The sequence below is a fragment of the Polyodon spathula genome, chromosome 58 (genome assembly GCF_017654505.1).
Source record: "Polyodon spathula isolate WHYD16114869_AA chromosome 58, ASM1765450v1, whole genome shotgun sequence".
In the NCBI taxonomy this organism is placed as follows: Eukaryota; Metazoa; Chordata; class Actinopteri; order Acipenseriformes; family Polyodontidae; genus Polyodon; species Polyodon spathula.
In genome coordinates, this window is record NC_054591.1 from 912,754 (window position 1) to 937,753 (window position 25,000).

General features: G+C 49.5%; 3 protein-coding genes across 4 annotated transcripts; 1 reads left to right on the forward strand and 2 right to left on the reverse strand.

Annotated features, from left to right (window-relative positions):
• Positions 1-1,424: 1,424 nt before the first annotated feature.
• Positions 1,425-7,245, reverse strand: LOC121307699 (Hermansky-Pudlak syndrome 4 protein homolog). Its single transcript, XM_041239951.1, is given in 11 exon segments — positions 1,425-3,130; positions 3,252-3,363; positions 3,603-3,732; positions 4,079-4,495; positions 4,938-5,010; positions 5,127-5,221; positions 5,336-5,455; positions 5,458-5,580; positions 5,934-6,077; positions 6,208-6,298; positions 7,052-7,245. Coding segments are annotated over 11 exon segments (1,509 nt in total). The 5' UTR covers positions 7,084-7,245; the 3' UTR covers positions 1,425-2,958.
• A 52-nt stretch (positions 7,246-7,297) lies between these two features.
• LOC121307698 (tuftelin-interacting protein 11-like) lies at positions 7,298-16,952 on the reverse strand. 2 transcript variants are annotated; one of them, XR_005948380.1, is made up of 15 exons: positions 16,798-16,952; positions 15,807-16,007; positions 15,394-15,577; positions 14,996-15,152; positions 14,567-14,694; positions 14,143-14,298; positions 13,521-13,712; positions 13,035-13,361; positions 12,533-12,639; positions 11,656-11,824; positions 11,247-11,490; positions 10,877-11,019; positions 10,425-10,590; positions 8,740-9,913; positions 7,298-7,420 (listed from the first exon to the last, which is right to left on the reverse strand). XR_005948380.1 is itself a non-coding variant. In XM_041239950.1 (14 exons), exons 2-14 carry the CDS (start codon positions 16,004-16,006, stop codon positions 9,549-9,551), a joined length of 2,526 nt encoding a protein of 841 aa, XP_041095884.1. In that variant the 5' UTR covers position 16,007; positions 16,798-16,950; the 3' UTR covers positions 9,190-9,548. The 2 variants fall into 2 exon arrangements, 1 of the variants encoding a protein (XP_041095884.1); XM_041239950.1 differs by lacking the exon at positions 7,298-7,420 and having other exon boundaries at positions 9,190-9,913; positions 15,394-15,565; positions 16,798-16,950.
• A 110-nt stretch (positions 16,953-17,062) lies between these two features.
• Positions 17,063-21,988, forward strand: LOC121307700 (SRR1-like protein). The gene is made up of 9 exons (XM_041239952.1): positions 17,063-17,366; positions 17,459-17,625; positions 17,919-17,959; positions 18,298-18,695; positions 18,876-18,974; positions 19,329-19,480; positions 19,703-19,748; positions 20,063-20,256; positions 21,785-21,988. The coding sequence occupies exons 2-9, from the start codon at positions 17,459-17,461 to the stop codon at positions 21,825-21,827; spliced, it is 1,140 nt and encodes a 379-aa protein (XP_041095886.1). The 5' UTR covers positions 17,063-17,366; the 3' UTR covers positions 21,828-21,988.
• Positions 21,989-25,000: the final 3,012 nt, after the last annotated feature.

Below are 25,000 nucleotides of genomic sequence, written 5' to 3' on the forward strand. Positions count from 1 at the left end.
ACCCCCTCTCCCCAGAGCTGCATCACTGACAGCACCCCTGCTCTCCCCGGCTGAGCCGATGCTGGGACCCCTCTCTGCGTGGCTCTGGGGTTTTGGGGCCGCTCCCTTGCCCCAGCAGATCTTTCAGGGTCTGGAACAGGAAGGCAAGGTCCAGCGTGAGGTCAGACACCACCTCTCTCATCACAGCCACGTACCTGAAACGTAAAGGAAACAGGCTTTCAGCGCATTTCTGAGAGTCTGGAGATGCGTTGTGAAGATAAGGCTCCTACTGCATAGCAGTTTCATCCATTCCTGGTTCTTAGTTTAATAAGAGACACTTGAGATGCTATCTGCACACTGTAGCTAATCATACTCGTAGTAAAACTTGGAATGGGTGAAGCTGCTTTGCAATAGTCGTTTATCATTTATCCCACACCAGCCCTTTCTATGCTTATTTGAAGCAATGCATTTTTAGCAGAACCCAAATGGATTACTGTTTGAATCGTGTTCAATTAATCCCGTTCCTTACCTCGAGCTCACTGCATCCTGGTCGTCCGCGTGCTGGGGAGTCAGCACGGGTTCCACTCGCACCCGGTCCGGGTTCGAGATCTGCACGTGCAGCTCGGCCCTCTGGATCTGCAGAGCGCCCACGTCTGGACTGACGAGGAACTGCACCTCTCCACGACCCGCATCTGCGAGCGGAGACACGCAAAGTGGGCAGTTAACGCTACATAATATATCATCTATTCTTGTTCCTCACCACTAAAACTCCAAGATAATTCGCACATCTTTAAAAAAATAATAAAATAAAAATGTTTTTTGAAAAACATGATTTTTTTTTGTAATGGTCCCGGAAAAACAAAAAGTTATTATTTTTATAAATGTAGGCATCATCTAAATCACTTAATACGTTATTAGTATTTGATATTTATGCTACGCTGGGAACACATAGAGTAACTTGCATTCATGTGTTCGTTTATGTAGTTTTATTTCATTTAAACTTCATACTCAAAGGGTATACACGACTCGCAGCGTAGCCCGATATAACAAGGATAATAACAGGAGCGATAAGACTGTAAAAATTGGTCATGAAAATATAATCTTACCTCTGGTTAGCCTCCCTTGGATCCCTTTAATCTTCCTGCAGATGAAGCCGGTCTTGCAGCACTGATAAACCTCGCCCAGGTACTGGAATAGATGCCGCTGTGGAAAGATGAGCTGGCGTTGATCCGCAGCGGACAAGACGTGGACTTTCAGACGGTAAACGAGCCTGTCTCCAGGGAGAGAGGCGGCGCTGGGTCGCCCCACAGCCCAGGGCTCGGTCATATGGACACACCGGGGCTGCTGGTGCCCCTTGATGCTGTCGTCAGTTGCCACCCAGAATAGCCCGCCTTTTCCTGGTCGGTCCATAAAGCTCCCTCTCCCTCCGTATCCTGCCATGCTCACTGCAACAAAGCGATGTAGCAAATGCGAATTTCCAAAGCAGTAGTTCTAAGTGCACTATGGGGTTAAATATATAACGTTTGGATTGAGATATTTAAAGAATGCCTCTAGAGGGTTCTTAGCAATGGTAAAGCAGCCACGCCCGCCTCGCTTCATTGTTGCTATTTGCAGAGACGGGACTGATCACACACTAAACAAACTCTTCTATATTCTTTAGGCATGAGCACTGATGTTGTGGCGGAAAATCTTCTTTCATTCAATTGTATTTACTTTACTTCTATACGGTATGCCTGTTATTAAAAATCAGGAACAATCCATCTCAAATCTAAGGTATACCTGCAGGCGAGCGAGATCAATGCTTGCACGCTGCGCTGGAAGGTGTTAATGTTACACTTCGTGCTTTTAGCACATAGCCACAAGGTGCTTCTGTTCAAATAGGGTCACCTTTCCCGAACGTTATTACGTCAGCACATTATGCGCATTTCAAATAAATAATCTCAAAGTGTCCAAATACTTAACTGTAAAATTAAGCAATACCGCTGCGCGCAAACCCGCCCAGGAGAGCTCCTTATCCACAGGACAGAAGCCATAGAGACGCTGCAGCATAAAAAAGCAGATCACATTCCCATTCGTCATTCTTTACTATTGAAAAAGAGCAATGTTAAAAACAAAGCCACGCTCTCTTTCAATGATAAAGAACAGACATGTGATCTGCGCTCCAGTGTTACAGCGCTGCGCTTCTGTGTTCATCAACTGTGATCAATGATGGGATGTTTGGGAAACTGATCCCGGTCGTGCACCCAGCAATGCAAAGAACTGCATTACAAGAGTCTGTGTGCAATATTAGCTACATGATCCGGACTTCAGCAATAAAACAATTACATCATACTAATAATTGCACAGCCATGTTACAGGGTTATTTCCTCAGTGTGGTAAACCAGGGCATTGAGATGTTAAGGGGAAAGCTGGATTGCAGCAGCTCAGGGATTTGAATATACCTACACTATGCTGTGTGCATCAGTGCCTGATCGGAACCTGCCGTGCTAGAGAGGCCTTCGACTGATCTCTGCATTAATAACCTTTCTATCCACTGACGTCCTGCACACAGTGACAACTCGGTACTCAACAGAGCCCTAATGAATACAAACCGCTGCTGTTGCAGGGAGATGAAGCCTGAGCCTTGTAATGTAGTGTTCCAAATCAAATATTTATTGATTGTCAGGACAGAGTGTCTGTCTGTCTATATAATACCTGTGATTGACTTTATAAAAAATAAAAAGGCAAGAACAGCATTGCTGTGGTCAGTGCTGGTCAGTTTATAAGAAAGCCGAAGAGGGGTTTCTCTCTGATGGGATGCAGTGGGCAGCGATACTGGTTCTGGCACTGTCTTCACCAGGAACAGACCCCTCCCGTCTCACAGCAGCTATTCAGGACAGCTCGTCTCTCCTCTCTCAGCAAGTTCTGTGTTTGTTACTGTGCTCCCTGGCTCACAGGAGTCTCAGGTCCAGGTTGCTGCAGTGTGATTCGTTCCCTCGCTCACAGCAGGTTGACCCCGTGCTTTAGCAGCTTCTGCTTGGCTTTCCCCTGCAGAGCGAAGGCGCGGTCCTGGGGGTTGGGGACACCTGAGTTTCTCGGTGGAGATGCCAGCTGCTGGAAGAAGGTCTCTTGGGATGTGTTGCGGGTCCCATACACCGCCGTGGAGGCATTCCTGCGTGGGACATTACAAACATGGGATAAACACACACACATACAACTAAACAGCTAACTGTAACAAACATACAGACACACATGAACACACACAGAGACAGTGCGGCGCAGGGCAGTCTTACCGGACGATGCCCTCGTGCAGGGACGGGCAGCTTGTGAAGTCCGAGTGCAGGAGGGAGGTGGCGCGGACGAAGCTGCGTTCTTGGGGACCCCCGCTGCTCTAGGACACGTTGGCTTCAAACAACGAGAAACAAAAAATAACAGCTTAGACCACGAGAGCCACAGCCAGGCCAGACCAGCACTGCAGAGTCAACTGCATGTTGTAAACTACAACGTCTCCATGCTGCTATATAAAAACAAAACAACAAACACTAAAAGCACAAGTCCTAAAAATCAATACTTAGGAATAGGTAGATACTATCAGGATAGTTCAGAGCGACAGTGAGGCAGAGAGTCAGATCCAGGGCTCTTACTGGTGAGGGTGTTCTGGATGCAGTCGTAGTGTGTGAAGCTGTAGGCTCCCCTCGAGGCAGGAAGCTCTTCAGACAGCATCTCCCTCAGGTGCACCTCCAGACCGTTCAGAGAGGCCAGGCTGCTGTGATACTGCAGAGAGACAGCAGGGGGTGGCATTGGCAACACGGCTCACCAGAATCATTAAAAAAAAAGGATGCCCTTAATTCAACTTACAAGAGCTTGTTACAATTCCTAGTGCAACCCTGCTATGCAAGAGGAGTCGTACTGATCGATTTCTTATTTACACATGGCTTTTAGGTCTACAATAAAGGCTCAACAGGAGATTTCAGACACAGGGAACTGAGGACTCTCTGTTGGCTTTGTGACGTCAGATGCGTGAATATCTGAGATCTCTGAACTCAATACATTTCTTTTGAGTATTTCTAAATTCATCAGTGTCGAGTGTTTAATGGTCACGTCCGACTCTCTTCCTCACCACGGCCTCCACTGCCTCCTGGTCTCCCGGGAAGGAGCGCTCCACCAGCAGGGAAAGGACCAGCCCCTTCACCCTGTGCAGGTACAGCTTCACCTCCGCCAGGGGGTCCCCTGGGGGGCTGCCCTCCTCCAGAGCCGTGACCCAGTCCCAGCTCGCACTGCACTCCCCCTCCTCTGTTGGGACACTCGCATCATGCTGCCCTGGTGTTGGTGCATCCTGGGAAGGTGGAGGAGTGCCGTTGGCTCCCGCTGTGAACTCAGCGTGCCCATTACTCTGAAGCAGGGGTTCGGACCGGATGGCGCAGTTCTCAATGCTGGGTCCAGAGTGGGGAACAGACTCCCTCTCTGGGTCAGAGCTGTTACCCGCACCTGTATTCAAGTCCCAGTTTTTTGGGTCTCTCTCCCCCTCCTTGTCAGCCTGTGGGAGCAGCCTGTTAGGAGTGTTAGGGACCCCCTCCCTAAAGACCCTTTCCATGTAAATTACACATCTGTTCCACCAGCAGTTAACATGCAAGAGCAGGGTCCACTGGCAGTTACCCAGTTATTACCATGGTATTAAATGGTTATAATCCTAAATGCTAGAGGGATGGAAATAAGACTCCTATTGTATAGCAATTTCACCCATTCCAGGTTTAACGTGTTCTTCATTAAGCCCAGTGTATAGGTAACAAGCTCAGGTGCGTCTTAATAAACTCACAGTAAAACCAGGAATGGATCAAACTGCTACGCAATGGGAGTCTTATTTCCATCCCTGTGCTGATGACAGTAATAATAAAAATATGAATAATAATAATGCGAATAATAACAACAACAACAACAACAACAACAACAAAAATAAAAATAATAATAGTGTTTGTTACCTCACTGCTGGCATCAGTCTTCCAGACCAGCACTTTGGCTGTGAGCTCAGGGGGAAGTTGTGTGCTGACCACACTACAGGAAGAAAAGGGGCATTTAGAAAGTGAAACGCTGTACAAGGCTGGCTCAGCAGGGTATCTATCGCAGGCAGAGTAATCCTGATGGGCAGTCTGGGCTGTGTCTGTACTCACCGTCCCTTGTACAGCATACACCCAGCCAACACTAGGGGGCAGCGCTGGCAGGCCTGCAGGATGAGGGCAGCCTTGAGGAGCAGCAGAGGGTCGACCTGGAAGACAGAGCGCAGAGAAGCGGGGCTCAGCACAGTGACTCTCCCTGCTTAGGCTGGGCATGGCATTCAAAGGACAAGTACGCTGTTCCCCCTCCACCCCTTCCCTCGTACCTCGGTGCGGTCAATGGTGTGCAGGGAGCTGAAGACCTGGTGGAGCTCTGTGCTGCCCTGCTGGAGATGCTCCAGATACAGCTCCCAATCTCTGGACAGCTCCTCCCGGGATCCAATCTGCAGGGAAACCTCTTTACCTGGTATGCCTGTCGCACCGAGCCCTGATAGAACCTGAAGAGCCTGACAAGCTGATCCAGGAATCGAGAGCAGCTGACGTCAGGGACTTCCGTCACACAGCCCAGTGCCTGAGGGGTTAATCCATCAAGAATCACAAAGCAAAGCAGCACAGCTTTCTAGAATCCAGCTCCGAGCAGGGCTGGACCTACATGGCAAAGGATTCCACGCAGCACCCACATTCCTCTCTGGCACTGTATCTATTTATTGCAGTGCTTCTAAGTGACACTAAATTCTCTGAAGTCCCGCTATCCAATTACATGGTGCTGAATGTGAAGTACATGAAAATGAGCCGACAAAGAGAGAACGAGTAGCACCTACAATAGAGTTTTTGAGAATTGTGCTAGTAGTTTTAATCTGTGTTTACGTGTTTGTCAGTCAGAGTGCCAGCCAGCCTGCCCTCGCACCTGGGTCCCGTACCTACCCAGAGGAAGTCCCCGTCGAGCTGGATAGCGAATTTGGTCTTGTGGAGCCGGATGAGGCGGGGCAGGGAACGAGAGAGATCAGAGATGCACCGCACCACCCCAGCGATCTGACCACACAGCACCTCCTGCTGGTCAAGAACTGTCTGCGACAGAGAGGCAGAAAGAGGAGTCAAGAGGGGCAAGGAGTCAAGCATCTCCCAGCTCCCAGAGTACTGTGTCCCAGTCCCTGGGTTCAAACCCACACTGCCTCCATTCCAGTCTCTAACTCCATACCTGAGATGGGTAGAAGTAACAGATTCCAGCTCTGGTCAGATCCCCCTCACCCTTCACCTTTGAGCCATCATACAGGAAGCAGCAGCTGCACCTAAACAGAAGAGATATATACAGTTTAGATCTGTTATAATTTAAAAAGTTACTACATGCAAGGCAAGCCAACAGCAGATCACATGTATCAGGTCTTCTAATTCAGACCTTTAGCTGCTTAAAACAGGCCGACCAAATTAACAAACCTCCAAAACAAAATGAATTAGTTAGGAGAAAGTAAAAAATGATAGAGATAGATTACACATATATTCACAGTGGAAAACTCAAAGGACAGCAGTTGGACATCCAGCACATGACTTCTTCATTTTAACTCAATTGTTCTGCTGCTGTGGAGCTACAGAAAGACTAACCATTGTGTAAAAACTGAATTATTTCTCAATAACTATTGCAAAACTACAGCCTGCTGCTAATGTCGTAACTGTACAGAATCAATGCCAAACCCATGCCCTAGGCGAATATCTGGCTGCCCTCCCATCATCAGACAGTCTGCCAAGAGCTGCAGGCACACACAGAGCACCCCTCCGGGCGGCTCTCCCACTGAACACCATGAATTAAAAACGGATTTGCACTTTTGACATGTAAACTAGACTTGACTTTCCAGGACACTCAGTTATACAGAGATCTAACAGGGTAAAAAAACAGACCAGTAGACTGAAAACTCGTAGAAGAGGAGGCATGAGGACGTGTAGACAGACTGCACTGGACAAGCAATTCAGACAGTGTTAGCGATCAGAAAAATCACAGTTAGAGTCCAGTTACCCGCTACTCCAAACAAACAGAACCAGCAGCTCACCAAGGAGGCTGCACGCCACTCAGGCTGGCCATTTACTGCAGCACAATTGTTACTGTTCTACAGGCTTGCCCTCTCTTGTGCAGAGGCAGGTGCTGTATAGAGCTGGCTGTGAGCGAGTTACATGACAGTCACGCTGGTCGAGCTGGGATTCAAACACAGATCTTCTGCCACCCAGTCCTTGTCTCGGACGGCTGAGCCACGCTGAATTCTTCTTTTTTTTGCCCCCCCCCAATTTGAAATGTTCATCCTCTCTCCCGCAGCTCTGTCACACTGTGTACATCCTCTCTCTCTCCCGTTCTCATCTCCTCCTCCTGTAACACAGTCCTCGTATCCACCTCTTCCTCTCCACCCAACCTTGCAGTCGCCAGCCTGAGAAGCAAACAGACATTTCAGCGCTTTTACTGAAGTGATGATAAGGAAGCTAAAAATAAAGAAACGCTACACAACCTAAACTAAACAGGGACGTGTATAAATACATGCTCTCATACTGTACTGTGCACTAATGTGCAGTGTATTAAAACACACTCTCTTTCATTCAATGAGGTTTCCCAAGACACTTCACAGATGAATTTCTGGACAAACAGTGCAGTCATGTGCACAGGGCTGTGACCCTCCTCCCATCAGCACCGCAGTCAGATCTGTACGAGCGAGAGGGTGCTAACTTCACATGAACTCTGCATCGACCGTGTCTAAAGAGAGACCCCCGTTCCCCTGAAGCACGGCTCTCCCTGCTGACGATCATGTGGCAAGGGCACCAGTCCAAGCACTCAGTCCGGTAATCATACCACAAGGACCCAGAGCAGAGCTGCTACTCAAATGCGCGGTCTCGCTGCAGACTTCCCAACCCGGGTGCTCAGAGCGTGATTCTGATCTGTGGTTACTGGGTGGTTCCAGCGGAAGACGATTTTATTACTCGACCTCCTCAGCCCCAAGAAACAGGGTGTGGTGGTGAAGAAAAGAGATCTGAATGGACCAGAATACTCTTCAAGGTTTAAACACGCTCCCATGATATATAACCGACACACCAAGCAGCTCCGCTTAGACTACATCAGACTTTACACCGCGGCTGGTTGTGTAATCACATACGGATGTGGCTAACCCTGTTATACTCTTACATAAACACTGACAGCTCTAGCAGAAGACTGAATCAGTGCTAAATAGCGTCATAAAAAATCATTAAAAAAAAAAAAAAAAAAAACAGAGTCTGGCACCCATTCAATTTCTCTAAATAAACTTGCACACACGCTACAGAATGAAACTAGAGCCAGCAGAACTATATATTGCACACCCACTGTAACAATCAAATAGAGCCGCAAACTCAGCAGCAAAGCAAAATCGTAACTTTAATAATAATAACCACGCTTACAGTTATTTGCAATGCATCGCTGCGCGCTTCGGGTTCATGCCGAGCTGCAATGGTTATTTAATTCAAAATCTCGCCGCACGACTCTCAACACGCACCGTGTTTGTTTACAAAGTTTCTGGAAGCGAGTCTGACTCGGTGCGCGGCTCCTTCTTGGTTTGCGTCTTCCTCTTTTTATTTTTCACCCAGCTCTCCCACTTTTATTTGTTTCTAGAATTATGGTTGCATTTCATATACAATTTGTTCGCCCAGCGAGTTCTTACCACCGCCACACGGTTACTCGAGCAGATTATATCTTATAGGGTAGTTTATTATCTCATAGTACCTGTTAAACCTGGCGTGGAACGGCCTCCAGGAACATCGCTTTTAGGAGTTCCCATGAGTTAAATCCTGTCTGTTTAATGATATAGAGGGCCAGTCGATTTGTAATTGTAACTTCTTTAATTACATATTTTGAATCTTAAATTCACCTGAGGGCAGGTAAAAACATCCCAAACTAATATGTAATATTAATCACTGTGTTGTATTTTTCACTTCATATATCCCCTAAGGTCACTGACTGAACAATTGTACCATGCGTCTCATTTGTGCATGTATTTTATAATGCAGAGGAAGGGTTTTTTTCAAAGTTTTCAAAAAAAGTTTCTCTCCAACCCCCATGGAGTTCACACAAACTTAAAAAAAAAAAGATTTTAAAAAATGACATTACAAAAAACAAATTTATTGTATTTATTAATTAATGAATGTTTTTTCAATGGTTGATCAGTGTAACTCTTGCACCACTATCCCACTAGCTGATCAAGTGGACTCAGGAGCCGACCTCCGTTCCTTCTGTCAAACAGAAGGAGGACTAATCTGTATTGCATTGTGCTGTAATTATAACAAAATGCATCATTAGAATAGATAATAAAATCTCCTAGATACTAATGATGCCTCCATCAGTTGTCTTCACTGAGGGTCACTGACCTACTTCAGGGTCTGGGTGGAGGTTTAATTGGTTCAATGAAACAGTTTAGAACATGGTTGGAAGAAAAGACCAGGAGTTGAAGAGACAGCTTTGGCTGCCCCTGTTCTAGGATGTTCACAGTTGGGATCAGCTGCACTGAAGCCACAGCAGCCCCCCCGCCCCCCCCCCTACTTGGCCATGTCGATGAGGCTCTGCAGGGAGGTGGGCACCCAGGTCTTCTCTCCCTGCACGAACACCACGCCGCGGTCGATGTAGATGACGATCCTCCCGAAGGTGTAGAGCTGCTTGCCCTCGTGCCGCTTGCCCATCACGGGCATGAAGACGATGTTGTGCTCCTCGGCCTTGGCCTGGATCAGGTCCTTGAAGTTGGTGGGGATAGTGGAGGCGGCTGCGACCGCAGCCCCGATGCCACGCTGAGCCACGCTCTCCGCCTCCCTGCGCTCCTGCATCGCCTCGTACTGGAAGTCCTTGCGCCGCTCCGTGTGTGTGAGGTACGCGACGTTCTCCCGAGCGCCCGGCTGCATGTACCCGCCTGTATAGACGCAAAGGGTTCAACCTGCGTGAGTGCCACCCAGACAAGAGAGGGGAGGGGGTGTCCCACCACCACCCAGCGTTTAGATCTTTAAAATAAAGCTGTGTGAGTTATTATCATAACAAAAGTACATTTAAATAAACAAACAAAACTAACAAATACATCATCAGCGAGTCATTGCTGGGTATCTGATATCTGCTACCAGCAGGTCAGTCTTGGACAGCTATAATGCAATATGTCCCTCCTAGGCTGAGAGCTGCACTGCCCTCCCATCCACTCCACTCCCTGACCCTCAACAGCATTGCACTACCCTCCCGTCCACTCCACTCCCTGACCCTCAACAGCATTGCACTACCCTCCCGTCCACTCCACTCCCTGACCCTCAACAGCACTGCACTACCCTCCCGTCCACTCCACTCCCTGACCCTCAACAGCATTGCACTACCCTCCCGTCCACTCCACTCCCTGACCCTCAACAGCACTCCACTGTCCTCCCTGGAGCGAGACTGACCGATGCCAGAGGACACGGAGCGGTTCATGATGTCCAGAGCCTCGTTGAACTTCTCCTTGATGGAGGGGTGAGCCAGCAGCGCGTCTGACAGCATCGACTTCCAGCCCAGGTACCACTTGGTGATCTCCTCGTAGTTAGGGTTGTTACTGAGCCAGGAGCACAGCACCTGCCGAGACACAGACAGCACATGCAGGCTTTCTATCAGTCACCCCAGCAGCCACTCATACAATGTCCTGTCTGCAAACTCAACATTACTTATTTAAATAATAGGTTCTCCCCCAAAGTAGCTCATGAGTTAATACTGGCCCAGAGGCTGAAATATTTTAGCAGGCAGACTCAAAAGTGTAATAGGACACACAAGAATAAACCCCTAACCCCTAAGAAGATAAGAAAGCTGTAATTAAAGAGACAGATCCGACTGCATGAGCCCTGAGAGAGGGGCTGTGACTGACCTGGAGCCACTTTGGGAAGAAGTGTTTGTCGAGCATGCCGACCAGGCTGGAGGGAGACAGCATGCCTTCCCAGTCCAGCACCCATTGGAAAGGGTCCATGTGCTGCTGGTGTGGGTTCACCACAAACTCACTGAGGCACAGCCCTGCAGGAGAAACACACACGCACAGGGTTACAACTCAACACAATGCTTCACACAGATTCTCTATCTCCTTCAGCTTCTGTCTCGCTTTCCCGTTTTGGGAAGACTGCTTTCCCTCTAACCAGTAATAGACTCTCCGTCCACTCCTCAATATGTAAACTGGTTTCCCAGTTAACTCGACCCCTTCATCTCCTTCCCTTCCCAGTTTGCAGGTCCCACTCCCCTCTTACCCAGCTTGGGGACGATGTTCTTCACCATGAATGCCTCCCATGACCCAGGCGTGAAGACGTCTCTCCAGGGCTGCAGGATGAGCTTGGCAGAGCTGTCGCTGGGGTGCCACTTCTGCAGGGCGCTGGCTAGCTTGTTGCGGATCGGTGGGTACAGCGGCTCCAGTTGTGCCTGCATCAGAGGCAACCAGGGGTGGATCCAGGAGTGAATGGGCACTGTGTCAGTCAAGGGGTTCCAGCTCTCCACCTGAGAGAGAGAGAGAGAGAGAGAGAGAGAGAGAGAGAGAGAGAGAGAGAGAGATGTGTGTATACGTTGGTCTCAGGTGTGTGTGTGTGTGTCTGTCACGATGGATGCATGCGTCCGTCTCAGTGTGTATGCGTCTGCCGCAGCATGTCTGTCAGTCGATCTCACCTCTCTCTGCAGTTTGGGAAAGATGAGCTGTTCCAGGATATTTTCCAGGATCCAGATGGGCAGGATGGGCGCCCAGCTCTCCAGGAAGTCCACCATGGGCCCGCAGTTCCGGGGCTGCCAGCGAGTCACAGAGGTGCGCACAAAGGGAAGCCAAACCTCCCACAGCATCCTGGGAAACAGAGGGACCTTCCTTAAGACACAGAGCTAGGAAGTACAGAGTGACCCGTACAAAATCAACAGCACGCCCAGAATGTCCTTTCACTTGATGCCATAGGGGTGGCGAGTTCACTGTGACGGGTAAAAGGGCTTTCAGGAATCCTGGGGACCAGCAGAGTTTGGTGCATGTGCAGTGCTTACTGCACCCAGGTAATTCACTGCACATGCATAAAGAATTGATGTCTTTGATCTTCCATGGCACAGTCCCTCCAAGCCCTGCTCACCTGTGGCACAGTCCCTCCAAGCCCTGCTCACCTGTGGCACAGTCCCCCTCCAAGCCCTGCTCACCTGTGGCACAGTCCCTCCAAGCCCTGCTCACCTGTGGCACAGTCCCCCCCAAGCCCCTCACCTGTGGCACAGTCCCCCCCAAGCCCTGCTCACCTGTGGCACAGTCCCCCCAAGCCCTGCTCACCTGTGGCACAGTCCCCCCCAAGCCCTGCTCACCTGTGGCACAGTCCCCCCCAAGCCCTGCTCACCTGTGGCACAGTCCCCCCCAAGCCCTGCTCACCTGTGGCACAGTCCCCCCCAAGCCCTACTCACCTGTGGCACAGTCCCTCATGCCCTGCTCACCTGTGGCACAGTCCCTCCAAGCCCTGCTCACCTGTGGCACAGTCCCTCATGCCCTGCTCACCTGTGGCACAGTCCCTCATGCCCAGCTCACCTGTGGTAGGGGTCCATTGCATTCATGTCTGGCTGGCTGTGAGCCATCTGCCCACTCTCCAGCAGCGCCCTCCATTTGCCGATGACCTCAATCCCATAGATCCTGTCCTGCAAGTTAATCCCAAAGGGAGAGTTCATATACAGGGCTATAACGGCTTGGGGGGCACACACCTCCTATACATCGAGGACACTTTGGCGCTAAACCTTACCAACTTATAATTTGGAGCCAAATACTTGCTCTGACTCTTCAACTGCTTTCATTTGAAGCCAATGTAATTGACTAACAGTGATTTCAATGCAAGTAGATTATTGCCACTGTGAGAAGCTCATTTCAGCAGAATATTGCTCATTGCCATTTTGATCACGGATGTGTTGGTACTGATTAAATGGGAACTGGAATAGGGAATCAGTTTAAAATTATTGAAAAACAGGAATTGACCCCAACCCTGGTAGGTACATGGGAATACTTCCATAAGCAGTGGATGTGATGCATGCAGTCTGACCTTGAGTGGCTCCCAGTCCCTGAAGTGCTCCTTGAGCAGGGGGTGCACCATGGCCACAGCCAGGTCAGCCAGTCCGAACGCCTTGTACTCCTCGTAGAAGTCCCCCTGCAGCCTCTCGAAGAGTTGCGCACAGTCCTCCAGAGAGAGGGGCTCCTCAGTGCTGCCGGACCCTGGGCTCAGCCTTCGCTCGCACTGCTCCACCAGCTCCAGCACCTGGCCCAGCCTCTCCAGCGCCCCCTCCTCCTGGGACAGCGTCTCTGCCAGCATCTCGCTCTCGTGGGACAGGGACACCACCACGTCACGCTCATGCTGCAGCCTCCGCGCTCCCTGAAACAAGGACACAAGAGCAGGGCTAAGCACAGGGGCCACGCAGGCTAACAGGGATCTACTTAACCAGCATTTACACAGGATTAAAATAGCGTGCGTGCATTCAGTTTCAAGTGGACAGTCATTCGATAGAGGCTTGAGCCAGTCTTGCCAGCTGACCTGCAAGATCTCCTGCTCGGTCAGGTCTATCAGCAGCTGCAGGTTGTGCTCCAGCTCTGGCAGTGCGAAGCCGGGGCTCTTCTGCTCCTTGCCGGCCGGGGCCAGGGGCGGCTCTTCGGGCACGCTGTGCTTGTTGCTCATCTGGCTGTAGCTGGAATAGACCTTGTGCTCGCGCCCAGTCATGTCGATCACCTGCAGGGCAGAGCAACACCACTGCAGTAACGGTGCATTTCACAAGCGAGTCAGTGTGTAGCTGCGAGCAAACTACACACAGGCTAATACACCCAACCTGATGCAGACAGTCTCTTCCTGACTAACCCCTCACCTGCAATGGGAACCCTACAATATGAAACGCCATTGTGTGCACAGTAATTATCTTTACATATTTACACTTGTTTTACAGCCTAGTGGTGTATATAGAAAGTGTTGTTTTCTTAAACGTTCCTGCATATTCAGTTCAGGCTACAATCTGTCTTATAAACACAAGCAGGTCCTGATTGCAGTGCTGACTAGTCTGAATAAGCTCTTTTTCATATTCTGCACCCTTTTCTTTCGTCAGTAGGTAGCTCTTTGAAGCAGGTCCTATAGTATTGGTAGGATCTGGTCCCCAGTCCCCTCACACCTTGACCTGTGCCAGCTCTGTCGGTGGCGCTGCCATGCTCTTGCCCATCGCGTAGCCCTTGGCTTTCAGCTCGTCCACCGTCCTGTACGAGTATTTAGGTTTCTTCCTGCCCTGGCCTGGCTCCCTCCGCCACTGACTCATCTCCTGCTGGAAATCCTGAAGAAGAGAGAGGGCAGCAATGGGGTTAATACAAAGAAAACCAGAAAAATACACATCAATAAATCAGACATTGTATAAGAGTTAGCAAGCTGGAGATACGATTCCAGTGGTCATTCCAGACGCCACGTCGAATTAAAAGAATAATGTTTTATAACAGCACCTCAGGCTGGCCAATACCAGACTTTCCTGGCTTGGGATATAGGTACACACCTCTACATATCTAGTCAGCGCCGTACACACTGTGCAGATCTAGCTGCTCCCCTACCTTCTCCTCCTCCTCCTCAGAGTCCACCACGGGGAAGTCCTGCAGGGACTGCTTGGTCCTCTCCGCTCCATACGCCCCCACTGCTCCCTTCCCCTTGCGGGCCTTCGCTTCGATGGGGTTAAGGATACCTGCAGGGGCAGAGAGGGGTCATGAAATGGCAGGGGAACCCATCGCTCAAGCAACTTCATTCCATGGGCCACAGCTGGTGTGCATCAGGGTGGGAAAATGGCAAAGCTATGCTGTGCCTCCCCTCCAGTGGTGGCACTGTATGCGCTGGTGTGTTATTCTCATTCGCCTCCATAACTATTAAACAGGGCGATGCACGTTTTGACTGGACATTGAAAAAGACTTTCAGTTGAAATGTTTTTTTCTCTTGTTCTCAGTGCAGCCCCAGTGAAAGGAGAGCTGATAAAATGGTTGCACGGTAACCTTGTGCGTTCTTGCCCAGCCCCCTCCCGGGGACGTAGCCCATCTTCTCCAGCAGCTTCTGCCCGATCCCACGGGTGTGTCGCTCCCAGTTCGCGAAATCCTGGCCCAGACGAGGCCCGCCCACAAATCCTTTCTGAGATCCCTTGAAGCTCGCGCCCTGTGATACACAGACAGGCAGACGGACAGAGGCATGGTCAGTGCCTGTTTCTTAGAAATGGTGCAAACACCAAATTGACAGAGATTTCCTCAACATCAAATGGAATCTTTTGTTTCAATTTAGGGTTAGAAACGCAGTGTCATGCCACTGCACCTACAGAAACACATAATAGTAAGCTAGTCAATACAATCTTCATTATCTTAAAAACTAAAGAGAACTTCTCCCAGCCCCTCCCCAGTACCGTCTGCAGTTTCCTGGGCCCCGACTCCCTGGGTCTCTCCTCCCTCTTCCCCTTGTCCATGTCATCGGAATCGTCCGAGTCCTGCTGGCTTTGTCTCTGCTCTCGCTCCTCCGCTGCAGACTTGCGCAGCCCTGCGCTGATGAAGTTCACAGGGGCGGTGTAGTCCTTCGACCTGCATGCCGTTCTTACAGTTACACAACATCAGCATCGAGTGAGCGCTTACCCCTTTCCCCATCTAGGTTTACAAATGCACTGTCTGGTTTTGTACACAGTTTCATGCTACAGCACCTCCAGAAACAAATATAATAACAAGCTAAAGACACACTGTTTATAACACCGTAGAAAAACTAAGGAGAACTCCCCCCAGCTCTGTCTGCTGCCCCTGCCCTCGCTCCCGCCCCACGGCTGGGTACCTCTTGCCCCCGAAGCTGGGCCTCTCGTCGTCGGAGTCATGCTCTGCCCACATCCCGTAGGTGGCCTCCTCCTTGGTCTGGCGGTGGCGCCGGCGCTCTGGGTTGAACTCGTTCTGGAGGTCCCAGTCCGTGACCTCGAAGCGCTCCAGCTCCACCCCGTCCTCCTCCTCATCGCGCCCGTACAGATGCGACATCGACATCCTGCAGCGGGGACGGAGTTACAACGTCAGCCGACTGTCAAACGTTTCGAATCTTACACCGGCCAGGTCAAAACCAAGCAGGACATAGCTCACATAGTTCATAGTGAGGCCATTTATTTCATATTCAATAGTTCTTCACCAATAAATATCTAATAAAATCCTGTACACTACATAGATTTATTCAGTCTTTTTATTTAAAGCAAAATATATAGCAATAATACTCCCATTGCACAGAAGTTCGATCCATTCCTGGTTTTACTATGAGTTTAATAAGACACACCTGAGCTTGTTACCTATCGAATGTGTCTAATCAAGCTCATAGTAAAACCTGGAATGGGTGAAATTGCTATGCAATAGGAGTCTTAGTTCTATCTCTGGAAGGATGAAGTAAACAGACACAGCAATCACATGTTATAACTGGTGATGACAGTGTTATCATTTACACTGCAGTTACAGGGCTATAGTTTTAACTCCACTCTTGTGCTTTCTCTGGCTGTGGTGTCCGAACTGGATAACCAGCTACTGAACCTGGCGCTAAGTGCACTCTCCCTGCTCGCCTGGTCAGCCTGTCAAAACTACCTCTGCGTGCGTTGCAGCGGAGCCTATATCACGCATGAGCCGATTTGTTTTAATTATATAATGCATCCGAGTTTCAAAACACTGAGCGATTAACATGGTGCTTACACAGTCGAATTTAAATGTCGATTTTAATGTATCTGACTGCAGACAACTAAACCAGCGAGGAATTATTATCAACCCAACCAAGTCAAGAAACGACACATTTCACATACCTGTCTGGTTATCCCTCTGTGCCTTTGAACAGACACAAAGCACGCCTCCCCAGGATCAAGGGAAGGAAATCTGACAGAAATACGATTCAAACGATTTTATTTATTTAAGTTCATTTTAAATTAACGTAAACAACAAACTATTTCCAGTAACTAGTAGTACCGCTACTGTCCACGCCGCCCTCCGGAAACAATGTACCCAAATGAAGTGTTCCACTACAACCTTTTTTTTTTTCGTGCTGGAAGCGGGAAAGCACGAACTTCTCAGTTAGAAAATGTCTACTCGCTGGGGGTGAAATTTTTAATTAGAGAATTCAATAACAAAAAATAAATAAATAATTTCGAGAGAAGAACTTATGTTGGTGGGTTATGATTGTTCACCGGTGGTGTTAGACTGTAGCACCAAAAAGACATGTTCATGCAGGTGCTTAGCGAGGATGTGAGATCGGGGATCAGTGACTGGAAACACACTCAGGACAGGCGTAGCGGTTGCTGGAGCCATGCAGGACTTCCCTTAGATTCGCCAGCTGTGCTATCGTGAGCGGGACCCTGATTGACTGGAAGCAACAGCAGTTAGTGTAGTCTAGATGTGTTTGTGCCTTTGCTTGAATGCGATTGTATCTTGTACCTCAATAACCCTGTCCTCCTCCTCTCTGTGCTGGAGATGACGGGGAACGCGGGAGAGTGGCAGACTGTCCGGAAGAGGAGAGGAGCTGGTAAAGCAGGGAGGCAGCAGCAGGGTCCGGGGCCGGAGCCCAGTAGACAGTGTGGCCGGCTGCAAGACGAGACTCCGGACAGCCAGAGAATCAAAGAGAGGATCCAGGGAGCTGTGTGAGGCTTGCAATACTCCTTCAACACTGTGTTTATTATTCTGTGAAGCACGTGGAAAAAAGAGTGTTACTGAAATACTGTAGCATAACAATACCTGCTCTTTATACTTGTATGTGTTTTAGTAATGCAGGTGATTAATGCAGGCTGAAGTAAGCACCTCTGATCACAAGGGCGTCATATTTCTGTGAAGCGGCAGATCATGCTGCGTTAGATGAGAGCGGGTGTCCGAGTGAAACCTGTGTGCAGTTTCAGCAGGCAGAGCACAGGAGTGAGTTGTGTTTCTGTTTTTACAGGGTTGAACTGCGGTCTACAGAGTTTTGGGATGCGTGTAAAAGTAAGTGTTCACCCCCTTGTGTGCAGTGCAGTATTGTACATTACAGCGTCCTCTTCTTGACAGCAGGGGCCGCTCAAGTGAGATGCTGCTGATACTAATTGCACAAGCACACGTAACACAATATAACAGCACATCTTACTCACTGAGCTGCTGATTGCAGAACCAGTCTGTGTGGCTAATCTCCTTCCAGCAGACCTGCATGTCACCAAGTGATAATGTGAGAGTCAGGTCTTGTTCTGTTCGATGGCTAATGTTAGGTGATTTATTGAATGGGACGGGGCCACTTACTCATTTTGCATGATCTTTATGTTTTTGAAATCCCTCCGTTATGGTTTCAGAGCTCACTCTGGGCTGTCTAATGAAGAGTCTTCATACTGGAGTAGAGGAGGCAGGGGATATGGGAGCCCCAGCAGGAGACTGTCAGGACTGCAAAGGAGTGAAGTGTCCTGATACCCCAACAGACCCTCCCATTCCTGCAGCAGACTGTGCTGGGCCTTCCCCAGACCATCGCATTCCTGTAGCAGACTGTGCTGGACCCTCACCAGACCCTCCCTTTCCTGCAGCAGACTGTGCTGGACCCTCTCCAGACCCTCCCATTCCTGCAGCAGACTGTGCTGTACCGTGCCCAGCTGGAGCTGCTCTGGACTGTGTGTGTTACGGACTGGGAAGCTTCTCCAGCTGTGCCTCCTCTCGGTACCAGCTCGCCCTGCTGCTCCTGCTGCTGGAGAGCCTGCAGGTATGGAAGAGGGGGCGGGGCGGGGCGGGGCATGTAGGGGTAGAGAATCGCTTTGTAATAATATCTCATAGTCTCTTAGTGATCCTGAAAGCTTGTTTGTTTAACTCATGGATACAGTTAAAGTAAGCTGGGCACCGTGCTTGCCTGCTCGGGCAGTGTTTGTAATTCTTCTCTCATCAGATTCCTGCAAGTCGGTGCTACTTATACGATCCCATGTTCTCTAAAGCAGAGGTCGGCATCCTTGAGGATTTCGGAATGACAGTGTTGACTGAAAATGAGGTGAGATTGTGTCCAGTAAAAAGAAGGGGGTTGTCTCCTAGTAAGAAAGAGAGGGGTTCTGTCTGAATTCCAGTGTTGTTTTAAACACATCTGTGTGCTCAGGAACAGAGGCCACGAGCACTAACTGTGGAGAATGTACTGTTATTATTATTACATTATTTCATAAATCAGTCGTTCACAAAGGTGGTTATTTCTCAGTTTGATCATGATGATGGTAAATTGTACAATTACTATATATCACTGGGCAATACCTTCCATATTGCACAGTTGTTTTATGTATAAGAGAGTGTAATACTGAGCTATAATGTGCTGAGAGAGTCTGATCAGCACAGCTTGTGGTGGTGTTGTTATCAGGAAGGGAAGCGGCCGGCTCACAGATCCACGCTCTTCTACCTCATCCACTGCGGGAAGGCTCTCTACAACAACCTGCTGTGGAAGAACTGGAGCGTCAGGGGCCTGTCCCAGCTCACTGTCATCGGGAACAGCTTCTGTGGCATCGAAGAGAGGTGACAGCCCAAACCTCCCCGTCCAAACACAGCACCACACTGAGGAACCCCTGTGTGCAGAGTAGTGTCACTTCGCAGGTCCATAGTTACCCCCTGACTTGAACCCCTGTGTATTATCACTATAGTGACCCCACTGAGAAATCTCTGTGCCCAGATAGACCCTGATTCTAGTCTCTACAGGTATGGGATTTCTAACCTCTTTTTAAAATCTATTTCCCCAAGGTTGTTAGCGAGAGTTCTGCAAAGAGACTACAAGTACATCTCTGACGTATCCTTTTCTACAACTGTGGGCACATAGCTTCTAGTAGTGCAGCATGCCAGTGTTTCAACACAACCCTTATTCCCTGGTAAGCTCTAATGCTGGAAGGAGCGTTTCACATGTAAGCAATGTGTCCTGCAAGGGTTAACCCAAGTCCAAACAGGACTGGTGGTTTTTACATGTAGAACGCATTCTTCTAGTACTATCTGTGAGTTTCTATTGGAAACAGTGAAGAAACGCAGGTAGCAAGTCCTCCCTTCTCTTAGTGTCAGTTATTGAATCACTGAGCTGGTTTCCATTAGGTCTTTAACAGCTCTGCTCAGATGCTGAGAGTTGTGCGGGAGGTCCCATTCCCCGACAGCCCTCGCTACAGGGAGATCTTCAACGACACCTCCGTTCACTGCTTCCCCGTGGAGAGGCTGCGCGCCCTGCCGCTGGCACTCTGGGACTCCCCGGCAGAGCCAGACTACCAGGAGGACCTGGAGATCATCCGTGTTGGGGAGGGGGGTCACCTCAGGTAGCAGCTCAGCGCACTGCGCTCTGAAGATATTGATCCACTGGTGGATCATCTGGAGTTGCCAGGAGTGCTGTTACTCTGCTAAATCGCCACTAGGTAGCAATCACGAGCTGGTGCTGAAATCCTGCAGAAATCCCCCAGCAAGTGGTGACTACAGGGAGAAGGGAGTTACACTGGTCACAGTGGGTACATGAGAACGCATTCCACTACCAGTTGATATTCCATTGTGTTTGAAGTCACCAGCAGGGACTGTTTCTGCTTAGTGAGCGCTTGCTGACATCCGCTCTGGAGATCAGAGGACGCCCACTGAACCTTCAGTTCTCCTGAGCTATGTGGGGACTTGCTGCGGTGAGGGGGGAAAAAAAAATAACTGGACTTTCTAAATTGGGGAGAAATGCAGGAATCAAATAATTGGGCACTCTAAATTCACGTGGGGCTGGACAAGGACTAGGGCTGCTGGAGCAAGGCTTCCCAAGCTGGAGGGCGTCGCGCTGGGTTACCCGAGCACGGAGTGCAGGCTCAGGGCACCACGGAACTTCACGTTGATGTCCAGAGCGCTGTGCAGGAACCGGAGAGCCGGCTGCCACTGCAGTGCCACCTGCAGGATCAGCCCCAGATTGCTCTACGGAGAAGTGGAGCAGCGTGAGATACCTGGGACCCCCTCTGCATGGTGAAACAGTGACACGTTTTCTATGTGATGGCTACACCCCCAGGGTCTCACTCACGTCCAGGGTGGCAGTGTAGAGGTGATCCTCGCCGTGCACAAGGAGCAGGAGGTACCGCACACAATACAGCAGTCGGAGCGCCACCGTCACGCCACCCTCCGAGAACTGATACAGAGCTGGACCTGCCGGGGAAAGAGAGCACAGCTAGGTGAAACACAGCACCCCCCCCCGTATTCGTTGGGGTGGTCGTACCCCAGCACACTCGCTCGCGATGACAGCCCTGCGCTGGGCTCCCACAGCCTGTAATAACACACAAGCATCTGTTGGGTTCACAGTATTTTTAGCTACACAGAACAAATTGAACTGCTGGTATTCCACCCACAATCCTGGTCTGGTTATGAAGCTGTTTTTACATTGCCCGTATTCTACAGTGTAAGCTTGTAAAGGCAGCTTCTTGTATAAAGCGTGTTTGTGAAACCTGGGCGTGCCATATCTGTGCGCGCCGCTCGCTGAGGAAGGTGATCTTGGCGAGGGAGTGCAGGCAGGCGCAGGTGTCATAGTCCAGCGAGCCACACACTTTGTGAAGAGACTCAGAGCCTTCTGCAGCTGCTTGTACCCCTCCTTCACACAGCCTGCACACAAACCCGCACGCTCAGCCAAAAAGAAAAATAACTTCATCCATCTCTATCAATGTAGCCATAAATCTGTCTGCTTTGAATATTACAGGCAACACAGTCTAGCGATTTCCCCCTGCTTTCTCCAGTCATGTTTGTTCTGATCGTGTTGCTTGAACTGAATTCTGCACACTGAAAGCTGTCTCCCGTTACATCGTCTGCTACAGCAAGTTTTTCTTTGTTGTCCAGCCTCAGGTCTCAGACTGCCTGCACCAGCTCACAGTGCCAGTAGATTGCGCCACTCTGACCGAGGCTCTGCACCAGCAAGGGATCAACCTGGGCTACTTGGGCTGGATCGCGAAGCTTGTCAGCCAATCAGATATTTTCTTAAAAATATTTCCCAACATAAAACCAATGTCACCTTACAATAATTGATTTTGAGTTTAAGTGTTTTAAAATAAAAGATCGAACAGAACGAAATTTCAATGTACCATTTGTAATTCAGTAATATGAGAGAATTGGTCAGGGGTCTGAATACTTTTGTAAGGCACTGTGTGTGGATGTGTGTATATATATAGTCTACCTAGGTAATAAGAATAATTAAATGGTACAGCAAATTTTAACATGACAATTTCCAAGAAATGTAAGATTGCTGTGTGACATCAAAATCAAGGTCCAGACAGTCTCGTCAGCTATCCCGTGCATTACGCAAGGTCCAGACAGTCTCGTCAGCTATCCCGTGCATTACGCAAGGTCCAGACAGTCTCGTCAGCTATCCCGTGCATTACGCAAGGTCCAGACAGTCTCGTCAGCTATCCCGTGCATTACGCAAGGTCCAGACAGTCTCGTCAGCTATCCCGTGCATTACGCAAGGTCCAGACAGTCTCGTCAGCTATCCCGTGCATTACGCAAGGTCCAGACAGTCTCGTCAGCTATACCGTGCATTACGCAAGGTCCAGACAGTCTCGTCAGCTATACCGTGCATTACGCAAGGTCCAGACAGTCTCGTCAGCTATACCGTGCATTACGCAAGGTCCAGACAGTCTCGTCAGCTATACCGTGCATTACGCAAGGTCCAGACAGTCTCGTCAGCTATACCGTGCATTACGCAAGGTCCAGACAGTCTCGTCAGCTATACCGTGCATTACGCAAGGTCCAGACAGTCTCGTCAGCTATACCGTGCATTACGCAAGGTCCAGACAGTCTCGTCAGCTATACCGTGCATTACGCAAGGTCCAGACAGTCTCGTCAGCTATACCGTGCATTACGCAAGGTCCAGACAGTCTCGTCAGCTATACCGTGCATTACGCAAGGTCCAGACAGTCTCGTCAGCTATACCGTGCATTACGCAAGGTCCAGACAGTCTCGTCAGCTATACCGTGCATTACGCAAGGTCCAGACAGTCTCGTCAGCTATACCGTGCATTACGCAAGGTCCAGACAGTCTCGTCAGCTATACCGTGCATTACGCAAGGTCCAGACAGTCTCGTCAGCTATACCGTGCATTACGCAAGGTCCAGACAGTCTCGTCAGCTATACCGTGCATTACGCAAGGTCCAGACAGTCTCGTCAGCTATACCGTGCATTACGCAAGGTCCAGACAGTCTCGTCAGCTATACCGTGCATTACGCAAGGTCCAGACAGTCTCGTCAGCTATCCCGTGCATTACGCAAGGTCCAGACAGTCTCGTCAGCTATCCCGTGCATTACGCAAGGTCCAGACAGTCTCGTCAGCTATCCCGTGCATTACGCAAGGTCCAGACAGTCTCGTCAGCTATCCCGTGCATTACGCAAGGTCCAGACAGTCTCGTCAGCTATCCCGTGCATTACGCAAGGTCCAGACAGTCTCGTCAGCTATCCCGTGCATTACGCAAGGTCCAGACAGTCTCGTCAGCTATCCCGTGCATTACACAAGGTCCAGACAGTCTCGTCAGCTATCCCGTGCATTACGCAAGGTCCAGACAGTCTCGTCAGCTATACCGTGCATTACGCAAGGTCCAGACAGTCTCGTCAGCTATACCGTGCATTACACAAGGTCCAGACAAGAGTGCTGTACCGCCTAAAACAGAAATCAACACACACAAGACACCTTGCTGGTTGTGCAAAACAAGATTTTATTTGATCCATAACCTCAGGTCTCATTTGTGTTGTATGAATTCTTCGTGGCATCTAGACACACAATAAGACATACTGGAATTTAGAAAAATCACTAACAGTGCTTGGTTGATTTTCCATAAGTAATTTATAATCAAAATCGGAATGCAAAAAGAATACACAAAACTGCAGGTCGAGGTGGTGATTGTCTCAAAGTCCTCCAGGGAACACTTCCCAGAGGTTAATGTCCAGTGACTGAGCCCCAGCTGCCCAGATAAGCAGCTCAGCAGGGGGCCAGCCTCAGCTTTGCTGCTCTCCAGCATTATTAACAGCTGGACATGAACTGTATCTGTCTAGCTCAGGTCACAAACAGCCAATCAGGACGCTTTCTCTGTCCAGATCAGAGGGGGTTAGCAGTCCCGTTACAGAGGGCTAAAAATAATGTTCTTCGATATTTTCCAGGTAGATAAAACTGCCCTCTCAGGTCTGACACCTCAATCTTTAAAGGGACTGGCAATGCAATGACCCAGAGAGACAGAAGTCAGGGGTCAGTGTCTTATGATTGGGGTCTGACTGCATGTCAGCGGTACAGACACACTCCAGGGAAAGGGGCATCATGAAACAGGACACAAGCAGCACTGCTTCAGTCATGCAACACAAGAACATTCCACACCTTTCAAAGGGGTGTTCTATATTTACTTCCTGCAGGGTGCCCATCTAAAAAGAGTAAACCCTTTGAAAGGTGTGGAATGTTCTCGAGTTCTCGGAAAGTCTTTAAGCCTTGAGGTTTGGAGGTTTCTCTCTCTTTAAATTTTTTTAAAAAATACAAACGTATACAATAGTCTTTTGAGATTTAGGAGTTCCCTAAACAAGACCCGTTTAGCAATGCTCCCCCTTTCAGAGCACCCTGGTGTAAATTGATGAGGGACACCTGCGAGGAACACTGTTAGAGGGCTCCTCTAGAGGGATCTCCCTGTACACAATACAAACTTTTAAAACCCTCACACGGAGGTGAGGTCTCCACACAATCAGTTCAGTCCTTCACAAATGCAAGGCAGTGCAGTGCAGAGCACACAGGCAGGGCTCCTGCCTCTGAGTCCACACACCCTTCTCCACAGAGGCAGGACGTTTGAAATCCGAAGGCGCTGGCTCACTGCTCCGGTCCACTTTGTGATAGATGGTTCTCTCCCATGAAGATTTAATTAAAAAAAAAAAAAAAAGCAAAAGAAATTAAAAATACACGTTCCAAAGTGCTGTGGGCCGGGGCGGGGCCGCACTTCCTGTGCAGGCGGCTGGAATCAGAGACTGCGATTCGGGACTGTGTGTGTTCTGGAAAAGAAAAGAGTGAGCCGCTCACCCTGACACTGCTGCTC